The following is a 19,056-nucleotide window of genomic DNA, read 5'->3' as shown; positions in this document are numbered from 1 at the left end:
AATGAACCAATCATGTGCATCACACAAATCTCTTTTTGATCGAACAACAGTGAAATGCCCATTTACATTTTTTTAAAGAGAAATGTTTGTGCTGTTAACTATAAGCATTAACAATACGATAAATACACATTGTATGCCGGTAGCGCTTCATAACAACAAACATAGGGAACTCTGAAAGGCGGGGCATGTTTACTGGTAACCAATCAACGATTAGGTCGCTCTCTATAGCCAATCAGCGATCAGATCACTCTCTTGAATTCTCAACAGCGGTCCGTGTGTTTTGGTCGAGTCAGGAAATTTGCAAGAAGTTTAGAGGACTAAAACTAACTTATCCACCACTTCAAATAAGCTCTATTGTAAGTTTTTCTACGTTTAAATGTGGATTTGACTGACCTAATAACAAATGTTGCTGGCGGAGGTAAAAAAGCTCAAAGTGGCCGAGCTGCGTGCCATGTTAACGGAGCGAGGTCTCGATCCCAAAGGCTTGAAGGCCGAGTTGGCAGTTCGGCTCATATCTGCGATTGAAGCCGGTGTTGAACCCATCAAAAGTGGAAATGAAGGAGAAACGACACGTGAGACGACGGACAAATCGAGTGAAACACATGCGGATGAACTGCCAAAGCCTTCTTTGGAATATGAGCGTTGCGCTAGAGAGCAGACTCCAGTATGCACTAATATCTCTAATATGAGGATACGTACTTGCATTGATAAAAGTACACAAACCGACCCAAATCAACTTTGCTCATGTGCTGCCACAAGAACCATAGCACAACAGCTGACCTCTGCGACCTCGGAGGTCATTATAACACATCTAAATCATCCGGGAGAGGAGGTACAACAAGAGAAGCCACCGCAGTCACCTGCACATCCTGTCGCCGTGGCAACCGCTGCTTCAGTGAAGATGAATGTAGTGTCAGGATGCTCATCACCAGTCTCTGAAATTCCAGTGTCAGATGGAGCAAATGAGCAAGATCACTGTAAGTCAGTTTGGGTCACAATCACAGAGTTTCTCACCGAATACATGGTTAGGTTCATGATCAGATATGATTTCTCTCCTGCAGTGCTCAACAGACAGTCAGATAGCCCTGAGACAGTGGACACCACCCTGGAGGAAATAACAGGAATGAAAAGGCCTTGCGATGAAAGAGGCAGAGATTATTATGAGTTCAAAGAGGACATTCATTACATCAGGTACTCTTGTCTATTTGTGTTTATGCCGTTAGTTTGTAAATCCCTTTTGTGTGAAATAGTAAACTTATATGCAAGATTCTTCCCTTTCAGTGTTAGACACGCTCATGCATGTATTACATCTAGACTTATATCTGACTATAAATCTCTTTTTGCATGTACCTTCAGGACTGCTGATTTATGATAGACTAAGGAACAGGGTTGCCAGATCCGCATAACAAACCCAGCCCAATACCAATAAGAACAAACCCAGCCCAAGTAACTCAAAATATGTCATTCTTATACATAAGAGGCACATTTTACAGTCACTGTTTATGCCTACACACAATTTATTGCAAAAAAAAATACTGGTGTTGTAATAACTTTGTCAGACAAACACCCACTGTTTTCATAACTACCTTCATCTTCGCTTAAGAATGACATCTTAACAAAATCTATCCACTTTTAACCTGTGGAATAAAAACAACCTGCCCAATTGTCTGGGTAAACTGCAGACCTGGCAACCTTGCCAAGGATTTATAACCTCAAGAAACATAATTCTATGTATTCGTCGCTTTATTTGCAATTCATTTATATTTTACTTTTTGTATGTCTTCTGAACAAATTCTGTTTCCTCAGAGCTAAGGCACCAGACCCTCTACCAGACACTGGAGATGAAGATGAAATAGACTTTGAGGATGTCAGACTAGATTTGTGTAAGTTCATTACAAGTCATGTGTGTATACACAAATGCCTGGTGAACGTCTGTAGATATGAACATATTGTATGTGTTGTACAGATAACTGTGACCTGCATTTTGAGGTGACTTCCGATGGAAGTGGCGGGCAGCCTCTGTTCTGGGAGAAGTTCCCTCTGCTGTGGTCAGGGTGTAGGATGACTCATGGATTTTGTCAAGGAAAGATCGGATTCGAAGTCAAGGTGTGAAGTCCTTTAAAAGTGACACACACATTCATTCGTATACTGTACGCATAATTTCTTTCGTTGTTCAGGAACGATTCTCTTTTTTTCTCTCCAGTTTGTGAAGTGTCTGTGTTCGCCTGCATTAGATACAAGTTATGACTCTGATCTGCACATGCTCAGAGTGGGTTGGTCTGTGGACAACTCAAGCCTTCAGTTAGGTAAAAAATGTATTTTGTCTACACAATTTACACTTTATGAGGAGTAGACATGTTTGTGTATATTAGATGGATAGTTCGCCAAAAAAAAAATCTATCATCATTTACATGTCATTTTAGACCTGTGTGACTGTTTTCTTCTGCAGAACACAAAAGAAGATATTTTGAAGGATGTTGGTTGCCAAACAACAGCAGAACCCATTGAATTGCATTGGTTTTGTGGCCGTATAATAGAAGTCGATGGGTACCGCCATTGTTTGGTTACCAAAATTCATTCTTTATCTCCTTAATATTTAACCCCTTTTACTATTAGAATGTCATATGCTTTATTCTTGATCTCTTAGGAGAAGGAGAGCTGTCATATGGTTTTGATGGGCAGGGCAAAATAGTAACAAGTGGAAAGGAGGAGGAGTTTGGCGAGCCCTTCTCGGAAGGGGACATCATCGGCTGCTTTGCTGTCAGTATTATAAGCACTTTTTGGACTGAAATTACAAAAGATGGTTGTAGTATGCATACTTTGTAGTGATAGTCTTTAGTACATCACATTTATTGTCATGTGTTAATTGAGTTCTGTCTTGTGTTTTATTCCACATGTAGGCCATCAATGAAAGAGGAAAAGCCACACTGTCATTTCACAAGAATGGCCGTTCTCTTGGAGTGGCGTTTCAGCTCACTGCCTCTGCTCTAGGAGGCCAAGCTCTCTATCCTCACATACTTTGCAAAAACTGCTCAGTATGTGTAAATATTGACCCAGATACTCGATGGCATTCTTTTCCTGCGGATTTCTGCACGCTGACCTCACTTCCTCCTGGTCAGAGGATCCGTGCTCTTTTGCCAGCAGCCACCAGAAGAGACTGTGAGGTGCGAACGTTTATAAAAGTGCTTCAAAGTCTAACACAGATAAAAATAGCCTCAAACATCTGGATGAATTGTGCTGCTGTCTTGTCTGTCTCAGGTGTTGATGATGGTTGGTTTGCCGGGTTCGGGTAAGACCCACTGGGCTCAGAGTCATATGAAACGAAACCCAAAGAAACGTTATCATCTAATAAGTACAAACTCTGTACTGGACTGCATGAGGGTGAGATCTTTAAAATGTTGTGCCAGACCAAGATCAATTTTTCTTGATTTATGTATTAAAATTACTTATTATATATTCCCAATAAATACAAATCTTTTTGATACCAAAAGAAAAAATAGTTTTGCCATAGTAGAAGTCAAATCCAACCTTTAATGTAAACCCCTTTGAATAAATACTTGACGTTTTTGTCTAGTTATTACTATAATGCCACGACATCAGGATATCTTCATGTTTCTTAAAGGGGTCATATTGTGCGATTGTGTGTTTTCTGTGTCTTTGGTTTATTATAAGTTGCCCATGCATGTATTAGACATGTAAAATTGCAAAAATTAAAGTGTCGGAACAAAAGATGCATTCTATCTAAAAGCGAATGCTCACCCAGACCTGCCTGAAACGCCTCGTGTAACCACACCCCCACAAATCTACGTCAGTATATGGACGTACCTGTCTGTCCAATTGCTTTGGAACTTGACGTTCCAAATACGGTAAGAGGCATTGCATTTACGTCACATGCTTGCAGTATTCGACCAATTACTACGCACTGGTTAACTGGCCAATCATAGCTCACCTCACTTTTCAGAGCAATCAGCTTTGTAAAAACTCCACGTGTTTCAGAGAGGTGGGGCAAAGAGGAGATACAAACATGCACGCTATGTGGAAAACAGCGGGTTTTTTTCCCTCAAATCATGTATACACATTGCATTACATCTAAAACAAACCATAATATTCGTTTTAGCCGCAAATCACCCCTTTAAAGGAATTCTCAAAACAAACTTTTCATAAACAGGTGCCGCCTGGTGGCAATCACAGAGACCTTATGCTTCAGCAGGCCACTCAGTGTGTCAGTCAACTGATCAGAATAGCTGCAAACAAGCGGAGAAACTACATCGTTGATCAGGTAACGTGGAATATGTGAGCGCTACACAGAAGATGCCCTATTATGTGTCTTCATTCCTGTGTTCTTGTTCTCTACCAAGGCCAACATTTATCCATCTGCCCAGCTACACAAAATGATGTGTTTCCACGGTTACCAACGAAAAGCAATGGTGGTTTTCCCAGCAGATGAGGTGTGGAAGAGACGTCTGGTACAGCACATTGAGGTGGAGGGCACGGCCATTCCGGAAATGTCCCTTCTTAAAGCCAAAGGTCAGACGTCAAAACTGAAAAACACGTTTACCTAGATCCAAAATTGTAATCAAAGTGTAAAAAATGCTTATCCACATATTTTTATCATTAACAGAAACTGGATGCAATACATACTACTCAATTAGTCAGTATTGCTTGCTACTAAATCATTTGCGTTGTGATGTTTTAACAATAAGGAAGAAAGTCTATCATCATACTCAAAGACAATCGCATGAGCACTTTTCTTGTCTCTTGGTTTCCCAGCAAGCTTCACGCTGCCTGAACAGGGAGAGCACTTGGATGAAGTGATGTTCGTGGAGCTTTGCTTCGACGAGGCCCTGAAACTCTTAAAACAGTATAAAGAGGAGGCACGAAGCCTTCTACCCACACCTACAAAACGCAAAAAACACAGACATGGAAACCACAAACAATTCATCCATCATTGTGGTGAGATGAGAATTTACCGCTACTCTTACGGTATAATATTGTTTTCATTGAGTTACAGTAAGCAATACCTTTTCCTTGTTTTTCATCAGGGAGGAGAGGAAGTCCATATAGTTGTCAATCCCACAATCAGTGTTCGCTCAAGAAAAAACATGTATGTATATCGTGATGCGAAGAGCATCTTATACCATAAGACAAAATACACTTCACCTGTAGAAATCTGATAAAACAATTGATATTGATCTTTTAGGGTTGGCCTCCCTCTGGTCAGTCTTACGGATGCGGCAGTGATCCACAAAGATACAGGAAGTATTACAGACCCTACACTGGACAGGTGAGAAAACAATAACCAGACGCACAATCACTAGCTGCGTTTCCATTACCGTTGAAAATACGCCCAATGGAAACACATCGATTTTTTTTAAGGCAAAACGATTAAAATATATTTCGCACAACTGCAATGAAAACACTTTTTGTCGTATTTACAAGTCACGTGGCTTACAAGAAAGTCACATGACCACTGGCGGTATGTATTGGCAGAACATTTGGAAAGATAGGATGCAAGGAATTGACATTGAGTAATGTCTTATATGATTGTACAAATGCAGGGAAACGAGTGAGTATAGAAGGATAAATAGACATTTCTCTTTATTCTTTCATCACAGTATGCGGCACTGTAAACTAAAGTTGGTTTGCAACCTGCCATAAAACGTACAAAGTATTGCCAGAATGACTTTGTTCTGATGAACACAGAGAAAATTGTTTTATAGAATACTTCTAACAAGACATATTTTGCACCTCATTGATCCCAAAGTAGGAAGAATAATTTCTGTTGACAACAAAAGAAGACATTTTGAAGAATGTAGGATGGAATACAGTTCTTGGGCACTTTTGACTACCATTGTATTTTTTCCTACTATTTTGGACAATGGGGGCAAAATCTGTCTGATTAAAAGCATTCTTCCAACTATCCTCCTCTGTTTTCATCAGAACATCAGAAGACATTTATACAGATTTGGAACAACTCGAAGATGAGTAAATGATGACACCCATTTTTGGATGAAGTATCCCATTAAGAAGAAACATATTTCTGCAATATTTTTTTTATCGACATTTAGAAAGTATTGTGTAAATCTGTGATGGAAACCTGTTTCGTGTTACACAAAACATTGCTATTTTCTGTCATACAAAATACAGCTTTACTGTCAATGTTTTAAATGTGAATCTTTGTCTTTCTTACAGTGGAACTGGTGTGACCAAAGCCAGAATTATTATGGTTGTTCAACATAGCTTTCGATAATCCCACCAATTAATGTTGGTTGCACAATGTAGCAGGATGATAATATGAAAACGTCACAATTTTATCATGTTGTATTTGAATATGCTGTGCTGACCTTAAAATTTGTTCTAAAACACTGTCCGACCTTTCTTCAAGGAATGGAACTACTTATAATGGGATTTGTACCCAATAATTGAAACTTTGTCATTATCTAGTTTGCCTCTTATTGCTCCGAACCGATCAAATCAGTTTTTCGATTTATTTAGCATGGATAATTAAGAAAAACAATCTTTTAAAGTTAATTTTAAGAAAATTCCTTTGAAAAAAACACATTTGCACCACATTAAGATGTCTTTGTAATCTGTTTATCCAGTTTTATTAATTTGATAAGTTGTTCAAGTCTTTATACAAAGAATACATTTGATAAAAAAACGATACACATATATTTTAATACTAACCAATGCACAACTGTGTGTAAACATTAATCCATCACCAGTATACAAAATACAGTGTTTTTGCAATTAATAAAAGTACAAAACACTACGCAAAACAGCTCTCAATATTTTCACTGCTATTTCATTGACTGTAATATGTGATTTTATCACTTATCTTTGTAAAGCTGCCTTTGCAGTTCCTCAGAGATTGATTTGCATCAGAAAATTTAGTGATCAGGCATCACTCTCTGATACAACAGCACAGCACCCTTCGCTGAAGGACACATCTGTGACCACAGGGGGGAGCTCTCGTTTAACTGTAGCAATTCCTGAAGAGCAGAGTTTCCACAACTTGAATTTCACTGTCTATACTTGAGTTATCAAACTGTATTTTATTTAATTGTAATGTGTTTTATTTTAAATGTTAAAACCCATCTTTCAAAATATGGAGCACCCAAACAACTATATTAATTGAAAACCTAACTAAGCTATACAGATATTTTATAAAGTAGTTGTTGTCATTTTGTCCCCTCTAATGTACTCCTGATGAGGAAGTAAGGTTTTATACCATCTTGTTTATGCAAAAAATCTAATTCTGAAATAAAGCTTACCGCACGACTAAGAAATAAAATATCAGTGGATTCATGGGCCTCGGGACCTCCACGTCTGTAAGACTCTCTCACTTCCTCTGTTGTCAAAGAGCACCTTGAGAGTAAATCACACACATGGTTTTCATAAACTGACATCAAGGCATCATGTCAGATAAAATGTGAACAGAACAATTCTACTTACTGAACATAAAACTCAGCACTGGGTCGGCCTGCACTTGTGTGGTTTAGTGCCATTCCCAAAAACAACGGTTTGCTTAGGGAACTTAGAGGAAGGTTCACCTGAAACAAAAAGATGAACATCAATAACGGCATCAAATGTAAATCACAAATATGCAACTACACACGTACATGTGTTTCCTATAACGCAAACAAACCTCATCACTGATCTCAACACACACAGAGGAGAAGATCTCTGAAACTATGGCCCTCTCCTTACCCCGTAGAAGGTCAACACTTATCATCTTCTCACTGACCCCCTGACACACCATCTGCAGGCACCGGGAGATATTAGTGCCATGAACAAAGTTTACTCTCACTTATGGATTCATTGCTCACCTTTGGCTCTGGGTGGCCACCGGGTATGTCTAACAGACCTGCTGCCTCTGCCACCTTCTGACTTCTCCTCAGCAGGACAATGTCTCCATCTGATGTTGCCACGACAGCACCCACTCCCAGAGGCTGTGCGAGGAGGGCCTGAGGATCCGCACATTCGGCCTCACCACGTGTCTGGAGCTTTTCTGCCTTTTGTGACCAGTTAGTTCCAATGTAGTCTTTATAGCAAGTCACACCTAACTGTAATTTTAGGACATAAGATTGCTCGTCCTTTGCAGCTTTTTCTGAGGGTCTGTGTTTATGCACTGTGTTGTGGACGGCCTGTTCTCCCAAGTGTCCTTTTTCCAAGCTGGTGCACTGTTTGCATGCATCTGTTGACCCTTCGGGGTGGTTTGTCGGGTGAGGGTTGATAGAGAGCACTGCTGAATGTAATCTAAATTTAGCCCCATTGAAGAGCCATGGTTCTTTGGTGACTCTGTCTCTCCAAATGGCTTCAATGTGCTCTTCAATCTCAGGAAAGCTTTGACGATTGAATCTAGAGTGTCGAATATATATACATGCATGAAAAAGCAAAAATCTTAAAGGGATATTCAAGCAAATAATGATTTAGGAAAACTATTAAAGTTTCAATAATTCAAATAATTCCCATTTTTGGGTTAACTATCCTTTTAATTGTTTGTTTATACATTTTATTTCATATTGATAAGTGATATTGCTGGATATTTTTTCAACACTGATATTTAAGGTTATAAAAGAGTATAATTGAAATAATTTTAAACATTAAGCATATATTTTGCAGTTCATTTCATAGGGTGATACCATTATCTAATTTATTTTAATATGGCATTATTTAATATTAAATTTAAAAACTCTCAGTTAATAAGTTCATACAACTAGTCAATAATTATGGTTCAATTACGTTTTTTGATGTGCCAATTATAAAATACAAATAAATAATATCTATTGCAGTTATTCAAACATTAAGAAAGTGGTGTAGATGCAAATACACATAGATGCAAATTGAGCGAAGTGATTTTAGTGTTTTTCATCTATGAATGTGATGCAACCATAATTTATCTTAAAATTAATTAATTTCCTTAATTAACATTAGTAAGTAATAATCTCATATTTTTGTTCTAAAATTCTGTCTTCTTAAATGAAAAAATGTTTTATGTCTTGTTTTTCCTGAGATCTCATAAAACTGATACAAACCATTCATTTAAGCATAATGTATCAGATTAATGTGTAGGTCAGTAAACAAATATTTATTTTTTATTTATTTAATATAATTATTGATATTCTTGTTTGCACCACATGATGAGTGGTCGTTATAGGTCAATGACCCTTAAACAGAATTAAGTAGTAAAATGCTTCTAACATATTACTACCTTGCTGTCGCTGTTTGACATGCCATTAAACTATTTTTGGAGAAAATGTAACAGCAGGAAGCAAACAAAGTTAAGATCTTGTACCTGTCTGAAATTTCTACATGTGTTTGATGTTCTTCAAGAGCTTGTAATGGAGCACAGTGCAGCATGAGAGATACCTCTGAATCCATAAGTCTCTACGTCAACCTTGAGCTTGGAAGTCTTCTTTTCTAAATAGGATATCTGAGAATTTACGAAACAATGTTAAGAAAAAGCGACTGTTCGTGTCTAAAAATCTAGTTTTAGTGCATATAACTTTATAGGTGTTAAGCTAAAGTTGAAGGATGCATCCCGTGTTAACAATCGGTTTAAGTGACCGGTGTTGTACGGATTGACAAAAAAAAAATCTTACAAAAACACGTGGTGTAATGCAAGGCAAAGTAACGTATTCTGTGACTGATGTTTAATTGTAAAATATTTTTTCCTCACCAAAACGGTTTGTTCGACAATGAAATTAACGACTTCCGGGAATATGGTACTTCAAAATAAAAGCCGCGAAGTCTTCTAAAAATTATTCTAAGAACAGACAGATACGAGATATAGATATAACATCTAAATCAAATAATACAAAAACATCATAAACATTACATTATAAACATTATAAATACAGTACATATAATATAAACATTAATTATAAAAATCGATTTTTGTCAATGCCCAATTCCATTGCATTAACATCATTAACGTTTCAAATCTCTATGAAGATTTCAGTTTGTTGCTGATGAGAATGCCTGAAATTATGGAACGTCCCCAAAAGTCTTTTGATATTTATTATATTTATTATTAATATTTAAACGACAATTCATTTAATTTGCCTCCTTGTTAAACATGTTAGTATATACTTAAGATGTTATGAATCGTTGAGGAATATATATGAATTTAAAAGTGCCTGTATATTATTCAGAAGTGTTTTGTCTGGAAGTTTATCGTTATTTTACATTTCTTTGTATTATGGTAATAATATGGATCAAGGAAAATAAAAACAAAAAATCTAATTTAGATTTGTTCACATGTATTTCACAACCAGGGGCAGTCTAATGATTAATCGCAACTATTCATTTTTCAAATAAAAGTTTTTTTCGCCCTAAAATTGGTGTGTAACGTATAGAATAAATATATACACGTACAGTATGTGTATGCATATATAAATTCATAATAAATAAATAGTTACACATGTACAGACATTTTAACTATCAATATACAAAAAAGCCAATGTTTGACTAACAAAATCAAGCTTGTTTGCTGTATTTTTTATTTTGAACTATCATGTGTTCATTTTCTCCTGTACACTTTTTTTTGTGAAACCAAAGCCAACCTGACCAATAAATACATAAATAGGCATGTGACACACAAACTTACATTCTCAAGCTGTTAATACACACATATCAAGTTGCCCATAGAAGGCAACTTATTTTCTGGACATCAAGAAGAGAGAGGTTGCCCATAAGGCAACCATCTGCAATTCCCAGGTTTTAAAAAAACAACGTAAAAGTGTTCTGATAAGACAATAGAACTACACTTTTCATATTCAGTCCAGAACTAGAAGTTTAAAATTTTGCCATTCATGTTCAAGTACAGAAAGTGCAATACAAGACCACCGAAACAAAGGAAAAATAACTAAAAACAACATAACTGGTCATCAACAAAAAATGTCCGTAATGTGAAAAAAATGATCAGACTTATTTTTAAGTCATTTACAGTGTTAATCATAATAATGGCCAATTCAAACAAAAAAAGATCAGTGTTTTACAAAGCAATGCATCACAAAAGAACAAGAAAATTCATAAAGATCAACACCATGTTAATCTTTAGCGACAGGTGCATTTAGTAGCAATCATCTCTTCATACTCCTTGTAGGCAATGGAACCGTCATTCTCAATGGTCAAAACACTTAAGGGGTCATATTCTGAGGGTACACATGAAGGCCTGGGCACAGAAGAGTCGAATTTCTCGTAAATGATGTTCTGAACCATTGTGTGTACTGGTGACCCATAGATATATCCCACAGTCCTCGGACAAAATCCCTTACAGTACCTCGGATTGTATTTTTGAGGTGCTATAATCCAATGGGCCAATTTGAGCTGATCGAAGCTCACTCTGAAATCAAAGAGGTCACAGTCATCCTTAGGAAATTCGTACATTGAAACAATATCCGGCGAGTTAGGTTGTGCGCTAGTCTTGGGTGCGCTGGTGCTCTTCAGAGTGCCACGCCTCTTTCGTGAAGCTGGATTCCACAATCTAGACTTTTCATCCCAGTGGTTTGATGTTAGGTCTACCATCCTGTTCGGCGTAGGCCTTCTCTGGTAGGCAACCTCGCTGGTATCATTAAGATATAGAAGAAGAGATGGAGACCTGTGAGTCAACTCTACTGGGCTTTTGTGGATCTGGCCTCCAGGTCTAGGGATCATATCTTCAATACAGGTCAAGTTGATAAGCAGATGGAGGTCCTTCTTGTGGGCCTGAATGATAGGATGAAGGAATGAAGTCACATCGACCTCAACCCATTGGCGACGGACCCTCCTCTCGGTGTGGACGCGGAAGCTGAGCAGGGGGACTGTGTGGTGCAATCTGTGATGGTCAGAACACATGTGATCCTTGGAGGGCTCCTGCTCCTTCACATCAAGGTAACAGAGCGATGTGAAGGGGGCGATGTGGTTGTGGTCGAAGGAGTAAAGCAGGACGGACTTGAGTAATTGTTCCTGAGACCTTACTCGATTTAGGCTGTAGGAGATATCCTGCATGAATTCTGTAAAGAAAACAAATAGCTCTAAGAAACAGATCTCTTAAAGAACAACAGAGTTTGGTAGACCTTCATTTAACTATGCAAAAATGTTCAAGTTAACCGTGCTAAATATACAGTAGTCGACATTTGTAGTGGATCAAAAAGGTTCATCAAAGTTGTCCTAAGTAAAGAACAATACCCGTTCTTGTCAATGACAACTTTGATAAACTTTTCTTTATCCACCTCAAATGTTGACTTCTGTTTATTGTTTTTACATGACCTCATCTGATTAATTCTGCAAGAGATGTTTAGTGGATGCTAGTCTGGACACATATTCATAATTTGCCATTATAGGACAATTCTGTGCATAAACTACAATCCCCAAGCACACTTAGAATGGAAAGATGAATACATTTTGAATTAGAGTATTCCATACAATTTAATCTCTATAAGGAATTTTACCAGCCTGATCTAATAAATATTTATAACTATTTTACGTAGTGGCTAATTTGTATAAATTGACATGGTTGGTATTGTTAAAAAAGTAGTTACGTACTGATGTGAGATTGTGTGTCGTTTGCATATTTCTTTCAAACACCCAGTTCAAATCTTCCGAACTAAAACTCTAAAACTAAACTAAACAAGCAGGCACAAGCACCAAGCCTAGGGCAAGTTTATTAAGCACAATAAAACCACAGTAGACACAAATAAAGTTATTTTTAAATACTTAATTTTTTTAAATGTGTTCTCATTTTAGATTTTTCATAAATGTCAGGTCAGACCCATCACAACTATACTTGGGAAACATCCTGGGCAATAGGGGCACAAATATAATAGCTGTTATTTAGCCACAAGTACTTTTGGGTTCAACTCAACTCAACTCAACTTTATTTATATAGCGCTTTTTACCATTTTCATTGTTACAAAGCAGCTGTACAATGAGACACATTGAATACAAGTATGAATTCTAAAGCAGCCCCCCCGGCCAGGCAGATAGTGCAAAACAATATGCTAACGGTGGTGAGGAACCCAAAACTCCCATCGAAAAAAAAAACCTCAGGGGAACCCAGGCCCAACCAGGGGATTCCAGTTCCCCTCTGGCAAAAGCTGCTGCCTCTGCACAAGCTCAACAGTGCTTGCACAACAAGGCTTAATAAAAATATAAAAATTAAGGATTTAAGATTATCGTTAACAATCTAATAGCAATCTAATAACAGTTTCACTGGAGTAAAACTGAATAAACGGTGTATATTAAATCTAATGAGGTGGGTGTGACCAAATCTGCATTAAACTACACTTCGCATAATAACATTTTTGGAACTGGCAGAGGTTTCGATTCAAAGAAACTAACAGTCCAAAAAGATACATTTTAATAATATTACAAATATTTGAGTCTATTCCAGCTGTTTATTAGGCATGTGATTGTTTTTATTTTACATCGTGGTAATTGTCTTGTCAACGTTTATTGCCATATGTGGTGTTATCACAGTATTATGTTGAATTTATTGTCAGATATATTCACTGTCCTCAATAGCAGTGCATTCATATACAACTAGTGCCATGTAGTTTCTCGTATAGTGACTGTATTAAAAAAGATAACAGCATGCTCAAAAATACATTCTTCTCATCACACGTTTTGTTAACATTTGAAACATTAACAAATATAAATAATTATGCTGATGTGTGATGGGTTTGTCGTATTTTGAACATGGTAACAAATTTATATTGTGCAAATCAATGTTAACGATTAACCGAATTATTGAAATTCTTCCGAGATGCAAATTCCAACTAGGCTATTTAATATCAAGATCTTGCCGACAAACAAACTTCCCAAAGACACAAAGGGAAACTAATTTTTAACCTAAACAATAACAATAAAGTTACGAATAACTTACTAAATTCTGTAAATGACATAAATAACGTATTTAAAATGCAGAAGTGTACCTCGGCTTTGTTTGAGACACTCCTCTCGAGGTGTGATCAGACGGACAGTGTTGTACAGTTGAGAGGCCTCGTGGCTTCTGTCATGTTTGGATGATTGTTTGTACAGTCTCTTCATGTAGCGCACATATCTGGAGTCAGGCTTGGTTCGCGGTGTGTAGTCTCCCCACGGGTCTTGCTCTGACAAAGCCTTCAGCAGGGGATTCAGGATATTACCATGATGAACGTCGGGCTCGAGCGAGTCGTTTTCAAAATTGTAACATGATGTACACGGCAGGTCTATAGCCGCGAGGACTATGAGGAGTCTCGTTAAAGTACAAAGCACGTCACTTTTGAAAAGCCTCGTCGCCATAATAAAAAAGTCCGTCAATTTAAGAAACGTTTTCGAGGAAGACCTGGGACACTGCAGTCAAACCAAACTTACGGCGCTATGACCTAAAGGACACAGAGGACAGGTGTGAGCAATCAAGGCGCGTTTTGCTCAAAAGCCGGTGGAGACATAGCCTAAACATTGCAGTTGATCAACCACGAGAGTTTTTTTATACAATCTTTGGCATGTCTGAAATAACGTGATATGGTGCGATATTTATTCATCGAATTCACATGTATCGACTTAAAGGGCATATTTTTATTCATATCACGCAGGGTCGCATGTGGCCGTACGGCTGTAAGCACTGTGCACACCATAAGAGGGCGCTAGTTATAATTTTATTTATATGTTTAAATATTTCAATAATATTTCAAGTTGATTTAGTAATCTGATTACACTCATGACATATTGAGAAAGCAAGAGAGAATGAGAGTAAATAAATAAACAAATAGTGTGTATTGTAAAATCAAATGTGTGTATCAGTTCTAATAAGTCACATGTAGGCATATCTAAGGGCTGCGCGTTTCCCAAAAGCATCGTAAGTATAAGTTGATCGTAAATACGATAGTGCGAGGGATCTTAATATAACGGTCTGTTTCCCAAAACCATCTTAACTTAAGTCTTTAGCAGAAAAATATCAGGCCCATATTCTTATTTACAAAGAATTATTATTTTCGCCTCTGACATCAAGCTCCACGTAGGCCTATATCAAATGTGTTATATGGGCCTAGTCTTTATAAATATTACAAAGAGTAGGATATACGATTTGTATTTTAAACCATTTTCAAGTTGACGGTTAATTTACATTTCAGCGACATATGAAGATGCAGTTCAGATGAACAACTTTTCATTAGGTCTTAACCATGTTCTTTTTGTTAGTACAAGTGTAGTATTACTTTGGGCAAAACCATGGATTTACTAAAGTAACCATCGTTTACTATGGTTTTAACAAAAATAATGTGTGATACCTGTGACCATGGTTTTTTGGTTTAAAATGTAGTAAAACCATTGTTTTTCAATTTTAACTATAGTAAAACCATATTAAATTTTCGTAAGGGTATAGTAGAAACTGAGACCCAATTAGAGTATTTTATAGTTGACTGGTCAAATCTAACTGCTCAGTTTGCGGCCATTTTATCGTTTAGATTGAATGCAGCTCGCCTCGTGAATGTGTGATCATTGAGAAATGAAAAGAGAAAAATGATGGGGGTCAAACAATGCCTCCCATATTGAGCAGGACAACAAAGAACTATTGTTTAATTTCTCAGAGCTACTAACAGCCTATATTCACAATCTGACAATGCAGGAGACATCCTGGAATGTTCCACTAGAACGACTTTGAAGAACACAAAGTTAAATATGTTGTTGCAATTTGCAAGACAACTTCACTGTCAATGATGTTGCTGCTGTCTTTCAACTTAAATTTTGACTTATAGTAAGGTTGAAATGGCTTAACTGGTATAAACATATTTTGATGTGAATTATTAAACACATAATTTTCAACCATTTGGATTTTCATGAATCTGATTCATCATTTGTGCTTAAGATATGTTCGGATTTGTTTTAATTCATTGTAGAGAACCACCGTAAAACCCATGGCTTTCTGAAAGACCTTCACCCCACAGCCGAACAAGAGCAGCTCTAACAGAGAGACAGGAGCATTTGCATCATCACACATCACTGCACACCAGTCAAAAGGCTTCGAATGGAGTTATGCTAAGCTTCAGCGCCAGAATCATGCCTGAATCACAGCCTCAATGTGACAAAGGGGTCATTATATTTCCAAGCCAACATTCATACATTTCAGGTTCAAACCTATAGTGGTTTTATTCTCACACATTAGTCAATAATGTGTACAAACATTGTTTGTGGAACTCATTAAAGTAAAAAAAATTTTTTATTATAGCCTATCTGAATAGTTATGGAACAGTTGATCTCCTCAGCACATAGACATCGTGGGAACCACAAAATGAGTTCAAGGACAATATGCCTTCAGCCCACACACTCATTCATCGACTGTTTCTCTGAGCATTATGCAGAGGACAAATCAGATAAGAAAGATGACAGAGCTGCTGATGAGTGCAAATTTCTACACAAGAGAACACTTTCTGCTAAGACACATCCTTCAGCTCAGAGATAACATTCTGTGTTATATAGGCAACACAATTCTATTATTGTCTTTATTTTAATTTTAGATAAAAAGTGCTTAAACATTTAAATATGCAGCTAATGTAACAGAGGTACACAAAAAACAGCTCACAATTTTCTTTTACAGGAGTTATTTATACAGATATATTTAATTGCTACATTTTCTTTAAGTAGAAAATAAAAAAATGGGGTGAAAGTCTGGTATAAAAATGTCTGGCGAATTTTCTCAATTACAACTTATTACATTTTTTTTTAAATTAACAACAGCAATAGGACATTTATATTTAAGATGTAATTTATTATTTTAAATATAAATGTAATCTAATATATTCGAATTTAATTTTATATTTGATTTATTAAGTGTAAAAATATCAAATTTGTTATGATTTACAAATAATGGAAATTTGAAAGTTTAAGCAAAATAGTGTCTTATTCCCTTTTAACTATGGTGAAATTTTGAAGAGGACATGCTCTTGACAAGCTCTGTAACATTCACCCTTTTAGAGTAAAAATGTATGTATTTTATTGTTACTTCATTAACAAAACTATAATTATTAGTAAACAAAGTGTTACTGGCTCTCATCTTTAAGATAACCAATTAAATTAACAACACATGACTTTAAACATACTAAAAGTTATATAGGCTAGGACTAAGTGTCTTTAAATTTTTAAGTGACTTTCAGTTGATATTTCTTTTAAACAGTTTCAATGTGCAGTGAGCTTTCCAGGGTCCTAATGATCATCGCTGATGAAATGGAAACTTTGCCGACATCTATGTTTCTTTTTATGTCCCACAACAAACAGTTTGCTCAAAGTGTTAAATCCTTTAGGAAAGTCTTGAAGGTTTGGACCACCCCCCAAATGACAGTGAGTATCCTGCCGCAGGATTAGAGGATCTCCGAGCATCTTTCTCATTTCAAATGACACATCTTGACTCAAATAATGGTAAGGTTTTTTACCACTGTTATCCCTTACATTAGTGTTGGCACCGTATTGACACACCAGCAGGGTTAAAACCCTCTCGTGGCTGTGAATGGCAGCTATGTGAAGAGGGGTGTACCCAGCATAAGACTTGGCATTAACATTGATTCCTCCAGCACTCTGTCTTGCAACGTCAATGACTTTACACACCATTTCACCGTTTCCGCTTTTAGCAGCCCAGTGCAGGATTGTGAAGCCAGACAGGAAATTTCTCTTTTCCGCCATCTGGGGATTTTGCAGGAGGAGGCCATAGATCTGACTCCAGCATCCTTTTGCTGATTTCACAAGCCACTCGTGTTCCACAGGTTCTAGGGGAAGTACATCTGTGTCTTTAGCTTCATTACGTGGTCTGGCTATTTTGTTACACCTTTGCAATTGTGGTGAACCTTGTGCTTCAAGCTCTTTTTGTTTGGATCTTGTAGACCTGTACAGAAAAGCCCCTTTATGATATTCAGTTGCCTGGAGTTTCAAGGTCCTTTCAGAAATCACTTGACCCTCTAAAGAATCTTCATTTGTTGTTTTGTGATGTGTGTTACTCCTTTCATACTCTGGTGGAGATTTTATGGCCACAAGAGCGAAAACAGACCCTGTTTGGCCACTTCTGACATTGCCTGTCACTTTAAGGACTCTTGCTGTCAAAGACTCTGTACCGTCAGATGGTCCTTCAGGATGGACTGAATCAGCTTCCCGTTTTTCGGAACGATCCCATTTAATAGATGCATATTCACTCTCATTATCCACAGTTTGGGTGGGAAAGGTACAACAATTGTTATTAAGAATATCCGCGTTTTGTATTTCGGATCTGAACGGGGATTTTAAGTCAAATAAACTGTTATCCAAGATCGTTTCACCTTTGACGAGTCCTTGATATTTTTTCTTGACCACCACATACTTCACATCATCGACTTGTTTCACCACGGCGACGTTGTTGACCAGTCGTTTGAACAAATCTCTCTTATCTTTCTTTTCCGCGGAATCGCCAGAATTGATCATTACTTTGAACTTGTTCACAAGCTCCGAGTTCTTCACTTTGCCCCCGCGCTCCTGTAAAAATGTTAAGATGATGTCTTCAGTCAAAGCCATTTTCCTGTCGGCGTATTATTTGTAGCATCTGAGACTATAAACGGAGACGTGAACGATGCTTCAGCAGCAGCTGCTTCCGGTTATCCTCAAATCCCCGTGCGCCCCCCCCCCGCCAGACCAGCCCATGAACTTGCAATGAATTAATAACGGTGCGGGTGCGCGTTCACGATTTAGTAAAGCCGAGTTGCGCACGCGCGCAACATGTATCCTTCACACATTTGTATTTTATTTATTACGGTCAATTTAGAGACATGTAGCTTGTTAGTTGTATGAACAACTATATAACAATAAAGAATGTTGCTTTTTTAGTAAAAAAGCCCAACCTTGAAGACAGCTTGGCTACAAATAGATGCCTGCAGAAAAAAACTATAGAAACCACTTAAGAAGTTGCAATGGTTATAATGGGACTTGAATGGGTTTTAATGGAAACTTAATTGATGTCAACTGGTGTGTGATGGATTCATTATTCCAAAAGAATTAAACATCACACGAATAGATTCCATCACATACCAGAAGACACCATTGCAGATTCCATTAAAACCAATATAAATCCCTTTA

At 37.3% G+C, this 19,056-nt stretch overlaps 4 protein-coding genes across 5 annotated transcripts; 1 reads left to right on the top strand and 3 right to left on the bottom strand.

Moving 5' to 3' along the window:
• Positions 1 to 270: 270 nt before the first annotated feature.
• si:ch211-107m4.1 (heterogeneous nuclear ribonucleoprotein U-like protein 2) lies at positions 271 to 6,431 on the top strand. Its single transcript, XM_056770225.1, has 14 exons — positions 271 to 977; positions 1,062 to 1,191; positions 1,807 to 1,883; positions 1,967 to 2,106; positions 2,204 to 2,306; positions 2,648 to 2,760; positions 2,901 to 3,164; positions 3,259 to 3,381; positions 4,169 to 4,279; positions 4,359 to 4,527; positions 4,771 to 4,953; positions 5,043 to 5,104; positions 5,201 to 5,284; positions 6,193 to 6,431. Exons 1-14 carry the CDS (start codon positions 404 to 406, stop codon positions 6,238 to 6,240), a joined length of 2,181 nt encoding a protein of 726 aa, XP_056626203.1. The 5' UTR covers positions 271 to 403; the 3' UTR covers positions 6,241 to 6,431.
• A 147-nt stretch (positions 6,432 to 6,578) lies between these two features.
• On the bottom strand, positions 6,579 to 9,743 carry nudt22 (nudix (nucleoside diphosphate linked moiety X)-type motif 22). 2 transcript variants are annotated; one of them, XM_056770228.1, is made up of 7 exons: positions 9,683 to 9,743; positions 9,299 to 9,436; positions 7,830 to 8,361; positions 7,649 to 7,762; positions 7,456 to 7,553; positions 7,275 to 7,368; positions 6,579 to 6,992 (listed from the first exon to the last, which is right to left on the bottom strand). In XM_056770228.1, exons 2-7 carry the CDS (start codon positions 9,382 to 9,384, stop codon positions 6,891 to 6,893), a joined length of 1,026 nt encoding a protein of 341 aa, XP_056626206.1. In that variant the 5' UTR covers positions 9,385 to 9,436; positions 9,683 to 9,743; the 3' UTR covers positions 6,579 to 6,890. The 2 variants fall into 2 exon arrangements, with proteins under 2 accessions (XP_056626206.1, XP_056626204.1); XM_056770226.1 differs by having other exon boundaries at positions 9,299 to 9,715.
• An 895-nt stretch (positions 9,744 to 10,638) lies between these two features.
• Positions 10,639 to 14,457, bottom strand: gdf9 (growth differentiation factor 9). Its single transcript, XM_056770091.1, has 2 exons — positions 13,920 to 14,457; positions 10,639 to 11,999 (listed from the first exon to the last, which is right to left on the bottom strand). The coding sequence occupies exons 1-2, from the start codon at positions 14,266 to 14,268 to the stop codon at positions 11,062 to 11,064; spliced, it is 1,287 nt and encodes a 428-aa protein (XP_056626069.1). The 5' UTR covers positions 14,269 to 14,457; the 3' UTR covers positions 10,639 to 11,061.
• Positions 14,458 to 16,818: 2,361 nt separating this feature from the next.
• sowahab (sosondowah ankyrin repeat domain family member Ab) lies at positions 16,819 to 18,593 on the bottom strand. Its single transcript, XM_056770122.1, has one exon. It carries the CDS (start codon positions 18,496 to 18,498, stop codon positions 17,167 to 17,169), a length of 1,332 nt encoding a protein of 443 aa, XP_056626100.1. The 5' UTR covers positions 18,499 to 18,593; the 3' UTR covers positions 16,819 to 17,166.
• Between the last annotated feature and the right edge of the window lie 463 nt (positions 18,594 to 19,056).

This window comes from Triplophysa dalaica, chromosome 16 (assembly GCF_015846415.1).
Source record: "Triplophysa dalaica isolate WHDGS20190420 chromosome 16, ASM1584641v1, whole genome shotgun sequence".
In the NCBI taxonomy this organism is placed as follows: domain Eukaryota; kingdom Metazoa; phylum Chordata; class Actinopteri; order Cypriniformes; family Nemacheilidae; genus Triplophysa; species Triplophysa dalaica.
The sequence above is the reverse complement of the archived record's forward strand: the minus strand, read 5'-3'. Positions and strand labels throughout refer to the sequence as shown.

Coding starts and splice junctions, on each gene's coding strand:
- si:ch211-107m4.1 (XM_056770225.1), top strand. CDS start 404: ATGTTGCTGGCGGAGGTAAAAAAGCTCAAAGTGGCCGAGCTGCGTGCC. Junction 2,107..2,203: donor AGATCGGATTCGAAGTCAAG/GTGTGAAGTCCT, acceptor TTTTCTCTCCAG/TTTGTGAAGTGTCTGTGTTC. Junction 3,382..4,168: donor CTGTACTGGACTGCATGAGG/GTGAGATCTTTA, acceptor TTTCATAAACAG/GTGCCGCCTGGTGGCAATCA.
- nudt22 (XM_056770228.1), bottom strand. CDS start 9,384: ATGGATTCAGAGGTATCTCTCATGCTGCACTGTGCTCCATTACAAGCT. Junction 7,763..7,829: donor GTGGCCACCCAGAGCCAAAG/GTGAGCAATGAA, acceptor CGGTGCCTGCAG/ATGGTGTGTCAGGGGGTCAG. Junction 7,369..7,455: donor AGTGCTGAGTTTTATGTTCA/GTAAGTAGAATT, acceptor TTTACTCTCAAG/GTGCTCTTTGACAACAGAGG.
- sowahab (XM_056770122.1), bottom strand. CDS start 18,498: ATGGCTTTGACTGAAGACATCATCTTAACATTTTTACAGGAGCGCGGG.
- gdf9 (XM_056770091.1), bottom strand. CDS start 14,268: ATGGCGACGAGGCTTTTCAAAAGTGACGTGCTTTGTACTTTAACGAGA. Junction 12,000..13,919: donor GTGTCTCAAACAAAGCCGAG/GTACACTTCTGC, acceptor TTTTCTTTACAG/AATTCATGCAGGATATCTCC.